We start from the raw sequence: 13,908 nt of genomic DNA on the forward strand, positions 1-13,908 counted from the left end.
ACGTTCACTAGTGATGAGAGACATAACCAGTGGCTGGCTGAAGTTGTTTTCCATTTGCAAAAGACTTCCCTCATTAGTGGGTACTGTGGTTTTAGATGATTTCATGAACATAATGAAATAAGGAAACCAGTGTCCTTTCTCCTTCTTCCAACAGTCATTCCTGTCTCCACTCTTGAAAAGCCTTCTGTAGCTCCCTCACTCTTGAGATGCAGCCCCAATGCTTATTCACTGAATACAGACCACAGAGCACTCTTGACCTTGTCTCTACTGCTCTCCGTCCTGCAGATGATGGCCTGCCGTACTGCACTCATAGGCTCTCATGAAGCTGCTAATGAGAGGAAACACTGGAGGATTTTCATACAGGTCAGTAGTAAGGTTAGGCATTGTAGAGTTACTTCAGTGCAGCGGTATCTCAGTTATGACTGAAGTTTTCTTTGGAATCCTTACATTCGCCTTCTTCCCTGTGTCATTCTTTACCTCTGTGAATAGACCTTTGAGATGAGACAGATCCATATCCATCTCATTCCGAAAGAAGAAGTGCATAACATGTTTGTGACACGGCATAAAACTAAGGCCATGGTGGACAAGGCCCCACACTTGAACTACAAAGTCTTGGACAGGCCCTGGTTGCTCTTGTGATCTCTGCCTTGAACTTCTTCTGGAAACACCATGTGATGATCTTGCAGTGACGATAAAGATTTTCTGGGACATGTGGGGGTAAGACAAAGACTGGCATCATGTGTCTATGGTCTCTAGAAAGACTGACAATATCTCCTGCCGAGAAGAAGGCAGAAGGCAGCACGCCAGATAAGTAGGAATGGGGGAGGCCTTTTGTGACTCCAGCCACATCTGTGCACCAAGCAAAGAACATATAAAGAGAGGGTTGGCTGAGCTCTCAGTGAAGGCCCCGCCTGGCGAGATGAAGTCCATCTTCTTCAGCCTTTCTCTGCTCCTCCTTCTGGAGAAGGAAGCAGCTGGGATAGAAATCTATGGTGAGTGCAGGGAGTCACTTGATAGGGAGGCATTCAGGGAGAATGTCCATAAGGGTGTTCTGGCGGTGAGAAGAGCCCTCCACAGGGAGATCTTGATGCATTTAGACTCTTCTCCATCCAAATCACCATGCCTTGTGGGTACCTCAGAGGGTTGATGGGGGAAATCATGGGATAAGACTAGGAAGGGAGCCGGGCAGGCAACGTAACTCAAACATTCTTGTTATCAATTACCAGGTGGGAGAAAAGGACACTTTCTAGTAAAATCGCCCCCAGTTGTATTTATCCAAAAAGGCCATTTCCACTATGGGCCCAGAGGAGCCCAGGAAGATGAACCTGAAGGAAGCGTTGTTGTGCAAACTAAACACCATGTATATCGCCAAGATGCTGCTGAGGCTGACCTGGGAGAGACTCAGAGTTCACAGGAACAGACAGGTTTAAACGAAGACTTAGTTTGTGATGAAGAAGACGAGATTAGCCAGCAAAAATCCCAGCTCAAATCCCAGTCACAAATAAAATCCCAAGCCCAACTAAAAACCAGTGGAGTCCAAGTGAAGTCCCAGACAGGCCAGCTAAAGACCCTAGGCCAGGTGAAATCACAAATCAAGCTGAAATCCTACAGAGCCCCTCTGAAATCCTACCAGGCAGCAATAACTCTCCAAAAAGGCTTTCCTCAGCAAATCAAGGGCAAAGACTATGCCCTGAAGGAAGATCTGGCCCAAGTGCGTCAACAGCATAAAAAGGTTCACAGTCTCCAAAGAAAGCTTGGCCAGGCCAGGAAAACAGCAGCGTTCTTTCCATATTTTAGACACCACTCCCAAGACTATGATGATGGGTATTTTGTGCAGTTTCAAGAACAACTACAGGGTGGAATTCGTCACATAAAATCTTTCCACCGAGGTCACGGGGCCTGCTACTGTCCAAAAGGAGGGCTAACCCTATATCAAGATGTCTTCACAGAATAATGCATTCATTATTCAGTCAAGGATCAGGACACATTTAGAGGTAAGTGTCTTACCAAACAGGAGAGCTAGCTACCCCTGTGCTTATAGGTGGTCCACAATGGCCTCCCTGGGCCCATTATGGGATTGGTAGTGAAGCCTCCTGCAGGGGATGTGCTGGATGGCAAAGTGTATGGAGCTGAGCTCCATTCTCTGGTGAAGAAAGCCCTGGTAGAGGCCGAGTGAGCTTCCTGGGTTGTCAGTGTGTCTCACATTCCTCTCCCTAATGTGTCTTTTCTAGACATTTATTTTGCACATGTGTAGTCATTAATGCTTTGACGATGTGCCACTTACAAATCATGTACATTTAAGATGTATTTTTGTAGCTTCTTATGCTTTGGATTGACATGGCTCAGTGTCTTGCTACAGTGTTACCAAGCATTAGTGGTTTTGTTTCCCATACCAGTTAATGTTCTTCAGTCCCATTATCCTTTATCCTTTGCAGGTTCCCTTATCCTTCAGAGATCACAGATGTGGGGTGGGGGTGCTCCATCTTTGGGAATACAGGAGCTAAATGAGTCCCAAGAGCCATCCTTGTTTGTGATGCAGGAGCTGTGGAAGGGAGGCCCAGGGTGATGAGGAACTAGTTCCAGGGGGTGTTTGCTCTATCAGGAGAGAAATCTGCAGGTTGGGGAGGAAAAGGACGTTACCTGCATGTTTGTGTCAAGGGGCACTTCATCTGAAGAGAAGGAAAGCAACAGAATCTGTGGGCCCAGTGACCAGTAGTGGCTAGTACCCAAAATGGCCATCATTTGGTCCACACAGACAAGGGCCCTGGTCACACTCGCTTCCTGTCTGCTCGTCTTCACTAATGTGCATCACCGTCTGTTTCCTCTCTCCATAGGAGTCACCTGACCTGTATGGATTGTGATATCTTCCAGATGCAGACTCCTCTGTAGTCCTAGATGCTCTTGCATAGATGACAGGACCCACCACACTTTCATTCTTGAAGCTTCTAAACTTGATGCATCCTCACACCAATGCTCTCTAATAAAGAGATCCTTTCTGGCACATTTGCTTTCAAGTATTGAAACTGCCAAGTTCCTACTAGTTTTGAGGCTTGGATGGCATTTTTTCAAACAACAGTCCCAAACTGAAAGGACATAACATTCTTGCAGCATTACAGATAATAGAAAAAAGTGTTTCCCAATAAAGACATTGTTTCGGCATGAATTGCTTTTTAATATGTTTATATATTATGATTATGCATATATGTCTGTGTATGAGTGGATGTTCATGCCTTCCAGGCTATGCCTATGGAATTCAGAAGATAACTTGGGAACTGATTTTTTTTCCTCTTCTGTGGGGTCCAGTAATTGAACTCAAGTCATCAGGTTTTAAGGGTAAGTGCTCTTACCAATTGAGCCTCCTGATGGCACATCCCTTGCTCTTGCCTATTTAAAACGCTTGGTTCCTTCAAGCTTACAGGTTTGGAGGGCATACCTCTACGTGACACTTCCAATTATGAACAATAGCACTCACTGTCATAGATCTAGATCTGTGTCTAGAAATGTAACATTTTAAAACAGTGATGTACTCTTCATTCATCCTGTGCATACACTGAGTACAACTCCCAAACCCATCATGACTTACTAGTAGGATTCCAAAAACTGTCTGCTGAGGAACATCAGGTCAGCTGTGACCTGTCAACTTTAACAGGCCATGGAGAGTTCTCTGATACACTGGTACCCTTATTCAATTGGTCCACAGTACCTCACTCTTGTTTCAAGAGTATTTTCTTCTCTTCCAGCTTCCTTTCAGAAGCAAATGTCTCATGCACTGATATGTTAAGGCTCTACAACTCCAGCAAGACAGAGTGTGTTAACCAATGCCACTTTGGACCAAATATAATAGTTGGGAAGAGTGTTTTCCATTTGAAAAATTCACTGCCCAAATGATCTACTTTTCAGTATCTAAGTTGCTTCCTGAGAAGGCAAATTCTTTAGGAACAGAAGATAATATGGAGGAGTAAAGATGATTTTCCAGTTCCAGTTCAGCCACAGGAGCAATTCATCTTCAGCAAAATCTGTCTCTGTCTCTAGGCTTGAGTTCACCATTCATACATGGGAAAATGCAGACAGTAATCCTGAACTCCATTTCATATCTGTTGGCTGAGATGAGGTAGGGCTGCCCCACTTCTGTGATTATATGACAGGAATTGACCTAATTTATTTATTCATGTGTGCATGTGAAGCTTGTGAGAACAAAAGAATGACTCTCAATGTGGTCAAATACCAACACACCTTCCTCTGGCCCCACAAATTCAGAGTCTTGTGACCGGGAGTCAGAGCCACCATTCCTTTGATTTTAGAAAACATAAGCCCTCTAGTTATGAACAGAAAGCAGTAACTCCTTTGTTATGGGTCCACAGGGGTTGGCTACCATCTCTATGTGTGCACTGAATAGGGAGAGCACAAAAATGGAGGATTATCCAAGCTTTAGAACATAACAAAAGTGATTCTTCTGAGATCTAGAATGTGTGGGCTATGAGTCTGTTTTTCTTTGTAATTTCCCTTATTTGAAAGTTACAATTAGAAGTGCATTACATGTATAGGTAATACTTACTGACATTTTTCAGGTATAGCCAAGGGTGAAATAAGTTAGTGGTTTGGCCATATAATAGCCACATTTTACATGTAGTGAGAACCCATAGTAGAAGTCAGAATGTAGATTGTTATAGGTTATATTAGAGACCCTGCTAAATGAAATGTTGATTTCTAAGCTCTGAACACTCAAAATATGACAGTATTTAGAAGTACAATCTTTGAGATTGTTTACATTCACCCAAATGTGATCATAGAGGAGATCTACTCACAGCCAGTTGTAACTGGCATCCTTTAACCTTCCTCTTTACTATTTTAGAATTTCATACATGCCTATAATAACATGATTAAATCCACTGTCCTTTCCAATTCCTCCAGTTTCTCTTCTATCCCCTCAACATTGTCATTTCCTCCTGACTTTATGTGAGTTTTTTTTTTTAATCTACTGAGTCCACTTGGTGTGCCTAGGTGTAAGATGATCTCCTGGAACATGGGCTGGCTCTTGGCAGCTACATCCTTGAGGAAAGCTTATTCTCCATCTCCCAGAAGAATAAATTGACAATAGTTGCTTGTATACATATCATGTACAGAAGCAACAGTGGGTATCATGACCCCCTCCCCCATCCATGCTGAGATTTTGGCTGGTTTGATCTTTTTCAGATACTGTGCATGTAATCACACCTACTGTAAGTATAAGTATGCAACAGCACTGTCATGTCTGACCAATGCTGTTTCTCCAGAGTCCACCTCTCGCTCTTACCATCATTCCTTGTCCTTCCTTCAGGATGATCCCTGAACCTTGAGGGGAGGGAGTGTGATATAACAGCCCTATTTAGAGATGAGCACTTTATATTTCCTTCGTGTTGAGCATTTGTGGATCTCTGCAATAATCGTAGCCTACTGTAAAAAACAAAGTGTTTCTGCTGAGATTTGAAAGATGCACTAGCCTATGCATAGAAAGAATTTTGGGTGCTGACTATTATTATGTCCATTTAGCAGAATAATCATGTTAGGTTCTTCACTGGAGCCTATTATCTAGCCAGACATGGATTTTGAAAACAGTTCATGCTGGGCGGTAGTGGCGTACGCCTTTAATCCCAGCACTCAGGAGGCAGAGCCAGGTGGATCTCTGTGAGTTCAAGGCCAGCCTGGTCTACAGAGTGAGATCCAGGAGAGGCACCAAAACTACACAGAGAAACCCTGTCTCGAAAAAAGGAAAGACAAATTGCAAAAAAAAGTAAACAAAATAAAAACTAATAATTTATGGCATAATTTTGGGTTGGGGATTTAGCTCAGTGGTAGAGCGCTTGCCTAGTAAGCGCAAGGCCCTGGGTTTGATCCTCAGCTCAAAAAAAAAAAATAATAAGAAGAAGAAAACAGTTCATTATGCCAGGCATGAGCCTTCCTCTCTCACTTTATCCTTTAATGTCAGCCATCAACACACAGAGGCACTCTACCAAGAAACGCACTGGCCCTGCCAGTGGGGAATCAGGTAGGTGATCTTCATTTTCCTTCTAGTCCTCCATTCAAACTCCCAAGTCTCGTGCCCAGCCCTGTATCAGGCTACCTTCATAGAGCTGCCCTCCCTCTCTGACTCAACTCCCCTGGGTCTCCATAAAACTTTGCACCTGATCCAGCTTTCCTCTTTTGGGTCAGTCCACAATACCTAGAAACACCCAGGACCCCCAGTGGACTCACCTAGCAGGGACTCACATGTACTCCCTAGGCAACCCACAGCTACCAGACTCTCCTAAGACCCAGAGAGGGCAACAGAAAGACCAAGAAACAGAACACCCATTCAACAAAGGCAAGATCAGGTAGCCATATCTAGAACCATACTCATCTCAAACACAGATGCCTAAATACTAGTGCAAAAACACAATCATTAACACTAAACAGACAATATGTCTCCTCTAATACCCACCAACATTACTACAATATACCCTGAGAAACACAGCCAAAACACAAGACAAGGACTTCAAAATAGTTGTTATGAAAATGTTCAAGGACCTCAAAGAGGATGTGAATAAATCCCTTAATGAAGTCTGTGAAAACACAAATAAACAGTGGAATGAAAAGACTAAAACAGTTCAAGACATGAACGTAGAACTAGAACCACTAAAGAAAATACAAACTGAGGTAGGACTGGAAATGAATATTTTAGGATGTCAAACAAAAACCTCAGAGCTAAACCTCACCAGGAGAGTACAAGATATAGAAAAGAGACTCTCAGGTGTGAAAGACAAGGCAGAAGAAATGGATACTTCAGTCAAAGAAAACATTCAATCTAAAATAACCCAGACACAAAACATCCAGGAAATCTGGGGCACCATGAAAAGATCAAATCTATAAATAATAGGAATAGAAAAAGGAGGAAAAGTCAAATGCATGGAAAATATTTTCAACAAAATCACAGAAGAAATTTCCCTGATCTAAAAAAAGGAAGTGCCTATCAAGGTACAAGAAACATGCAGAACACCAAATAGATAGGGCCAGAAAGGAAATTCCACATAACACATAATAATAAAAACAGTAAACATATAGAACAAAGAATATTAGAAGTGCAAGAGAAAAAAGACCAAGCAACATATAAAAGCATACCCATTAGGCTAACACCCACTTCTCAATGGAGACTCTAAAAAGCAGTAGGGCCTGGATGAATGTTTTACAAACTCTAAGAGATCACAGATGCCAGCCCAGAATACCACACACAGCAAAACTGTCAATCACAATAGAAAAAGAAAAACATTCCACAAAAAAGCAGTATTTAGCTACAAATCCAGCTCTACAGAAGGCACTAGAAGGAAAATTTCAATCTGAAGAAGTTAACCATACCAAAGAAAATACAGGGAATAAATAATCTAGACCAGCAAATTAAAAGAGGGGAGAAAAATCCATCTAACAGTAACAAAATAGCAAGAATCAACAAACACTTCTTATCGATAACTCTCAATCCTAATGGTCTCAGTTTCCCAGTAAAAAGACATAATATCAACAGATTTGGGTCAAAAAAAATGGGATCCACCTTTCTGCTACATCCGAGAAACACATCTTACCATCAAAGATAGACATCATTTCAGGATAAAAGAACATAAGAAGAAACTTCAAGCAAATGGACCCAAGAAGCAAACCTGTGTAGCCATTTTAATATCTGACAAAACAGATTTCAATCCAAAACTAATCAAAAGAGATAGAAAAGGACACTACATACTCATACTCATCAAAGGAAAAATCCGCCAAGAGGACATTGCAGTTCTAAACATATGCACCAAACACAAGGACACCCAAGTTCATAAAAGAAACACAACTGCAGCTAAAATCACATATTGACTCTCACACAGTGATAGTGTGTGACTTCAGTACCTGACTCTCACCAATAGACAGGTCATCTGGACAAAAACTAAACAGAGAAATGATGGAGATAAATAATGTCATAAATCAAATGGACCTAGCAGATTTATAGCACATTTCACCCAAACACAAAAGAATATACCTTCTTCCCAGCAGTTCATGGAACTTTCTCCAAAACTGACCACGTAGTTGGACACAAAGCAAATCTCAGCAGACAGAAGAAAGTTGAAATAACACCCTGTATCCTCTCTGACCACCACGGATTAAAGCTGGATTTCAACAACAACAGAAAGAAAATGTACAAACTCATGGAAACTTAGCAACTCACTACCAAATTAAAAAAAAATGGGTCAATACAGAAACTTAAAAGAAAATTTAAAACTTTTTAGAACAAAATGAAAATGAAAGCACAATGCACAAACCTATGGGACACAATGAAGGAGGTTCTAAGGGGCAAGTTCATAGCACTAAGTGTCTAAGTAAAAGAAACTGGAGCGATCTCATATTAGTAATTTAACAGCACACTTGAAATCTCTAGATCAAAAATAAGCAATAACATCCAAAAGGAGGAGATGGTATGAAATAGTCAAACTCAGGGTTGAAATCAATAAAATAGGACAACAGTAACAACAAAACCCAACAAACAAACAATACAAAGATCAATGAAACAAAGAGTTTGTTCTTTGAGAAAACAGATGAGATTAATAAAACTCTTAGCCCAATTAACTCAAAGATAGAAAGAAAAGAACCAAATTAATACAATTAAAGATTAAAAAAAAGCAGGGAGGGGACACATCACAAGAGGCACTGAGGAAATCCAGAGAATCATAGAGGCATAATTTAAAAATCTGTACTTCACCAAACTGGAACCACCCCCGTGTAACACAAATCCTAAACAGTCTTTTAATAAAAATTCCAGAGCCAGATATTGGGGCAAATGCTGAAAATCAGAGAGAAAAAGGAGCAAGTCACAGTCACCACCTCTTACCTCACCAACTCTTCAGCCTGAAAAAGCCTCTAGCTGAAAGGGACACTTCTGTCAAAAAGCCTGTCTCCTCATGCCTTATATACCTTTCTCTGCCCAGCCACCACTGCCTGGGATTAAAGGTGTGTGTGCTTCCCAGTACTGGATTAAAGGTGTGTGCCACCACTGCCTGGCTCTGTTTTCTCTCCTAGACTGAGACAATCTCATGTAGTCCAGGGTGGCTTTGAACACACAGAGATCCAGATGGCTCTCTGCCTCCCAAGTGCTAGGATTAAAGGTGTATGCCACCACTGCCTAGCATCTATGTTTAATCTAGTGGCTTGTTCTGTTCTCTGATCTTTAGGAAAATTTTATTAGGGTACACAACATATCACCACCTCCTCACAATACACAAAAAGACAGACAAAGAAAGAAAGAGAGAGAGAGAGAGAAGGAAGGAAGGAAGAAAAGAAAGAGAGAGAGAAAGAAAAAAATAATAAATATCTTGATTATTTAAAGACTTACAAGTCCTAATAAAATGGGAGAAGTAAATAAAAGTCTCCTAACCAAAAAAAATTCTATGGCAAGAAGGATTCAGGACAGAATTCTGGAGACTTTTGGAGAAGAATTAACACAGATTCTATCAAATTATTCTACAAAATAGAAACAGAAAAAACATGGACAAATTCTTTGTATGAGACCACAGGTACCCTGATAGCCAAAACATGTAAAGATGCAGTAAAAAGAATTACAACCAATTTCCCTTATGAACACTAAGGCAAACATTCTCAACAAAATATGTGCAAACCAAATCTAAACACACATCGAAAAGATCACCCACACCATGATCAAGTAGACTTCATTCCAGAGAAGCAGCGATGATTCAACATATGTAAATAAATAAATGTAATCCATCATATACACAAACTGAAAAACCAGACTACATGATCATTTCATTATGTGCAGAAAAGGCCTTTGACAAACTCTAACACTCCTTCATGGTAAAAGTCCTGGAGAGACTGGGAATACAAAGGACATACATGCCTCAACATAATAAAGATGGTTTTTTATCAGCCAACATCAACCTAAATAGAGAGAAACACAAAGCAATTCCACTAAAGTCAGAAACAAAACAAGGTTGTCCACTCTTTCCATACCTATTCAATATAGTACTTGAAGTCTTAGCGACAGCATTAAACAACTGAAGGACATCAAAGAGATAAAAGTAGAAAAGGAAGAAGTCAAAGTATCTTCATTTGTGGGTGATATGATTGTATACATAAATGAACATAAATTTTCCACCAGTAAACTCCCACTGCTAATAAACACTTTCAGCAAAGCAGCAGGATAAAAAACTGATACACAAAAAAGTAGCCTTCCTAGATACAAATGACATATGGACTGAGAAAGAAATCAGGGAAACAACACATTTCACAATAGCTTCAAGAAAACTTGGGGGTAACTGTAACCAAGCAAGTGAAAGACTTGTATGGTTACTTTGAGACTTTGAAGAAAGAAATTGAAGAAGATATTAGAGGATGGAAAGATCTCCTGTGCTCATGGTTCAGTAGGATTGATATAGTAAAAATGGACATCCTACCAAAAGCAATCTACAGATTCAATGCAATTCCCATCTAAATTCCAACATAGTTCTTCACAGAAATTGAAATGACAATTTTAAGCTTCATATGGAAACATGTGCACACACACACACACACAAACACACACACACACACACACACACACACACACACACACACACACACACAAACCCATATTAGCTGAAACAAATCTGAATATTGAAAGATCTGCTGAAGGTATCACCATTCCTGACCTCAGATCATACTACAGAGCTATAGTAATAAAAACACCATGGTATTGGCATAAAAATGGACACATTGATCAATGGAATAAAATGGAACACCAGGACATACGCCCACAATCTATAGACAACTGATTTTTGATAAGGAAACCAGAAATACTCATAAGGAAAAAGACAACATCTTCAACACATAGTGCTGGTCAGCCTGGATGGCCAAGAATGCAAATATATCCATACTTATCACTCTGCACAGAACTCAACTCCAAATGGATCAAAGACCTCAACAAAAGGCCAGATACACTGAACCTGATAGAAGAGAAAGTGGGAAATAGTCTACTCATTGGCACAGGAAAAGATTTTCTGAACAGGACACTGATAACACAGGCATAAGACTAATAATAAATAAATGGGACCTGGTGAAACTGAAAAGCTTCTGTGTGGCAAAGGATACCATCATTTGAACAAAGCAACAGCCTACAGAATGGGAAAAGAGTGTTGCTAACTACACATCTGACAGAGTGCTAATACCTAAAATACATTAAGAACAAAAAACAAAAACAAAATAACAACAAAAAACAAAAAACACTCCTGAACATCAAGGAAGTAAGTAGGAATCTACAAGGATAATCCCAGCTAAGATGCCCAGCTACAGCAGATACACAGCCTGAACTGGCCATCTGTGAACCTATTGGTGCCTAGCCCAGAGAGGTGTCATCCAGCAACTGATGGAAACAGATGCAGTCCCACAGCCAACATTAGGTGGAGTTTGGGGAGTCCTGCAGAAGTCAGGGGGAATGTAGGAGCCAGAGGGGTCAAGGACACCACAAGAAAACTCATAGAATCAACTAAGCTGGGCTCATAGGGGCTCACAGAGACTGAACCAACAACCAGGGAGCGTGCATGGGACTGACCTAGGCGTACAGGTATACAGTTATGTAGCTCGGTCCTCTTGTGGGACCAGGGCATACTGGGTCGACTTGCCCAGCCTTAGTACATAGGGAGGTTCTTAGTTTTACTGAAACTTGATATGCCATCTTTTGTTAATACTTATGGGAGACCTGCTCTCTCCCAAACAGAAACAGAGGAAGAGTGGATTGAGGGATGGAAACAGAGGATGGTTTAGAGGTGGAGCAGGGGACTGGGAGGAGAAGGGGGAAGAGAAACTGCCGCCAGGATGTAAAATAAATAAATGTATTAAAAGGAAACAAAGTGAATAAACCAATTTTAAAATGGGTACAGATCTAAACCAGAAATTCTGAAAAGAGGAAACACAAATGGCTGAGAAGCTCTAAGAGAAATGTTCAACACCCTTAGTCATCAGGAAAATGAAAATCAAAATGACTTTGAGATTTCATTTTACACCAGTCAGAACAGCCAAGACTAATGAGACAATGACAGCCCATGCTGGGGAGGATGTAGGGTAAAGAGATACTCATCCATTGCTAGTGGGAGCACAAACTTACAGCCACTATGGAAATCAGTGTGATAATTCTTCAGGAAGCTGGGAGTAGATATACCACAAGATCCAGATATTCCCGAATATTTCTGAAGGACTCTATATTCTATTACAGATACTTGCTAAACCATGCTGCTCTATTCCTAATAGCAAAAAAATGGAAATGGCCTAGATGACCATCAATAGAAATATGTAAGTAAAGAAAATGTGGTATATTTATATAATATAAATGTTTTAAAAATTAAATAATGAAATTAACATGTAAATAGATGGAATTAGAAAAAAATCCCCCTGAGTGAGGTAATTCAAACCTAAATAGAGAAATATGGTATGCATTCACTTATATGTGGTTGTTAGATGTTAAGTCTCAAATAAGTAGGCTACAATCAGTATAATCATAAATGCTTGGTACAGAGTAAGGTATTCATGGGGAAGGAAGTCTCTCCCAAGGAAGAGAAATAGAATATATAGTTATGGATGGATGGGGGATATCTAAATGGAATCACCAAATAATAGGAGAGGCAAAGCCCTAACTAGACACCTCTCCCCAAGTGAAACCTCCAGTGCTGAAAATGGGTTGCATCTAGTTGTTCAAAAGGACCCCATGGAACCTCCAAACATCCCAGGCTATTGCCAAAGCTATTGGTTGTTCTCCACAAATGGATGGTAAGGCCCTATTGCTGAAGACAATACCTATATATCTCAATAAACACAGAGAAGTCAAGCTGTTGCCTATCTAAAGCTTTTACCCATACTACTAGAGTTCATGGTACTGGAAGGTACTCTGCATGCTACCAGAGGAGAAAGATAAATACTAAAAGAGCTACAAACCCTTCAATCTACAATGGTGACCTGCCTGTGTCATATGCCTGTACAGTAGTGGCACAAAAGTTGTAGGAGTAACCATCCACTATCTGATTGGATTTAAGGCCCACTCCATGAGATGATGCCTGTCCCCAACACTGCTCAGGTAACTAAGAATCTGGTACGAGATTGGCCATGAACCTAGGGGAAAATCAAATACTACTATGGCCAATAACTCATAATGACAAATCCCATGCCTGGCACTGAGATGTTCATTTAATAACCTATTCTGAGAACAGCATTTTCCACAAGTGCAGGATACCTGTCACAGAAACAAATGCACATTGGTGTTGCAGCCCTATTCACAATAGCAAAAATGTGGAATTGTCCCAGATATCTACCAACATATGATTGAATAGTATATAATGTAGTTTCAATCAATCATAAACAAGATAAAATCCTGTCATTTGTAATAAGAAAGAGGAACAGAGAGAGAGAGAGAGAGAGAGAGAGAGAGAGAGAATTGAACTGTTTATCACTATGTTAAATGAAATAATACAGAGTCATAAAGATAGATATCATATGCTTTCTCTTGCATGAGAAATCTTGTGGCTGTGCATGTGCATGTGTGTGTGGGGTGTGTGCACGTGTGGGTGTGCATGTGTGTATACCTAGAACAGGGACTGTAGGGTGAAGGAGGGCAAGCCATGAGAGGTGGAAGAGAACAAGACAAGGTAATGGAAGCTGAGCATGAGCTGAGTACATGAAGTTCATGGAAGGAAAGGTCACGATGAAATCCATTCTCTTGTTCTATGCTGAAGAAAGAACATAGATTAAAAACACCAAATCATCAAATCTGAGATAGGAGAGCTATGTGGTATCCCTAGGAGTCTATCTAATCCTTTTCCATTTCCCTTAAGCAGGCTTTGGAGATTAGGCTGAGAAAATGTGCAGCTAACATTGACCACAGGGCCTTGT

The 13,908-nt window shown here is 40.6% G+C and overlaps 1 protein-coding gene across 1 annotated transcript; it reads left to right on the plus strand.

The window, feature by feature from the left end:
* The first annotated feature begins 919 nt into the window (after positions 1-919).
* On the plus strand, positions 920-1,954 carry Semg2 (semenogelin 2). Its single transcript, XM_028868625.2, has 2 exons — positions 920-992; positions 1,227-1,954. Exons 1-2 carry the CDS (start codon positions 920-922, stop codon positions 1,952-1,954), a joined length of 801 nt encoding a protein of 266 aa, XP_028724458.2.
* Positions 1,955-13,908: the final 11,954 nt, after the last annotated feature.

The sequence above is a fragment of the Peromyscus leucopus genome, chromosome 4, assembly GCF_004664715.2.
Source record: "Peromyscus leucopus breed LL Stock chromosome 4, UCI_PerLeu_2.1, whole genome shotgun sequence".
NCBI lineage: Eukaryota > Metazoa > Chordata > Mammalia > Rodentia > Cricetidae > Peromyscus > Peromyscus leucopus.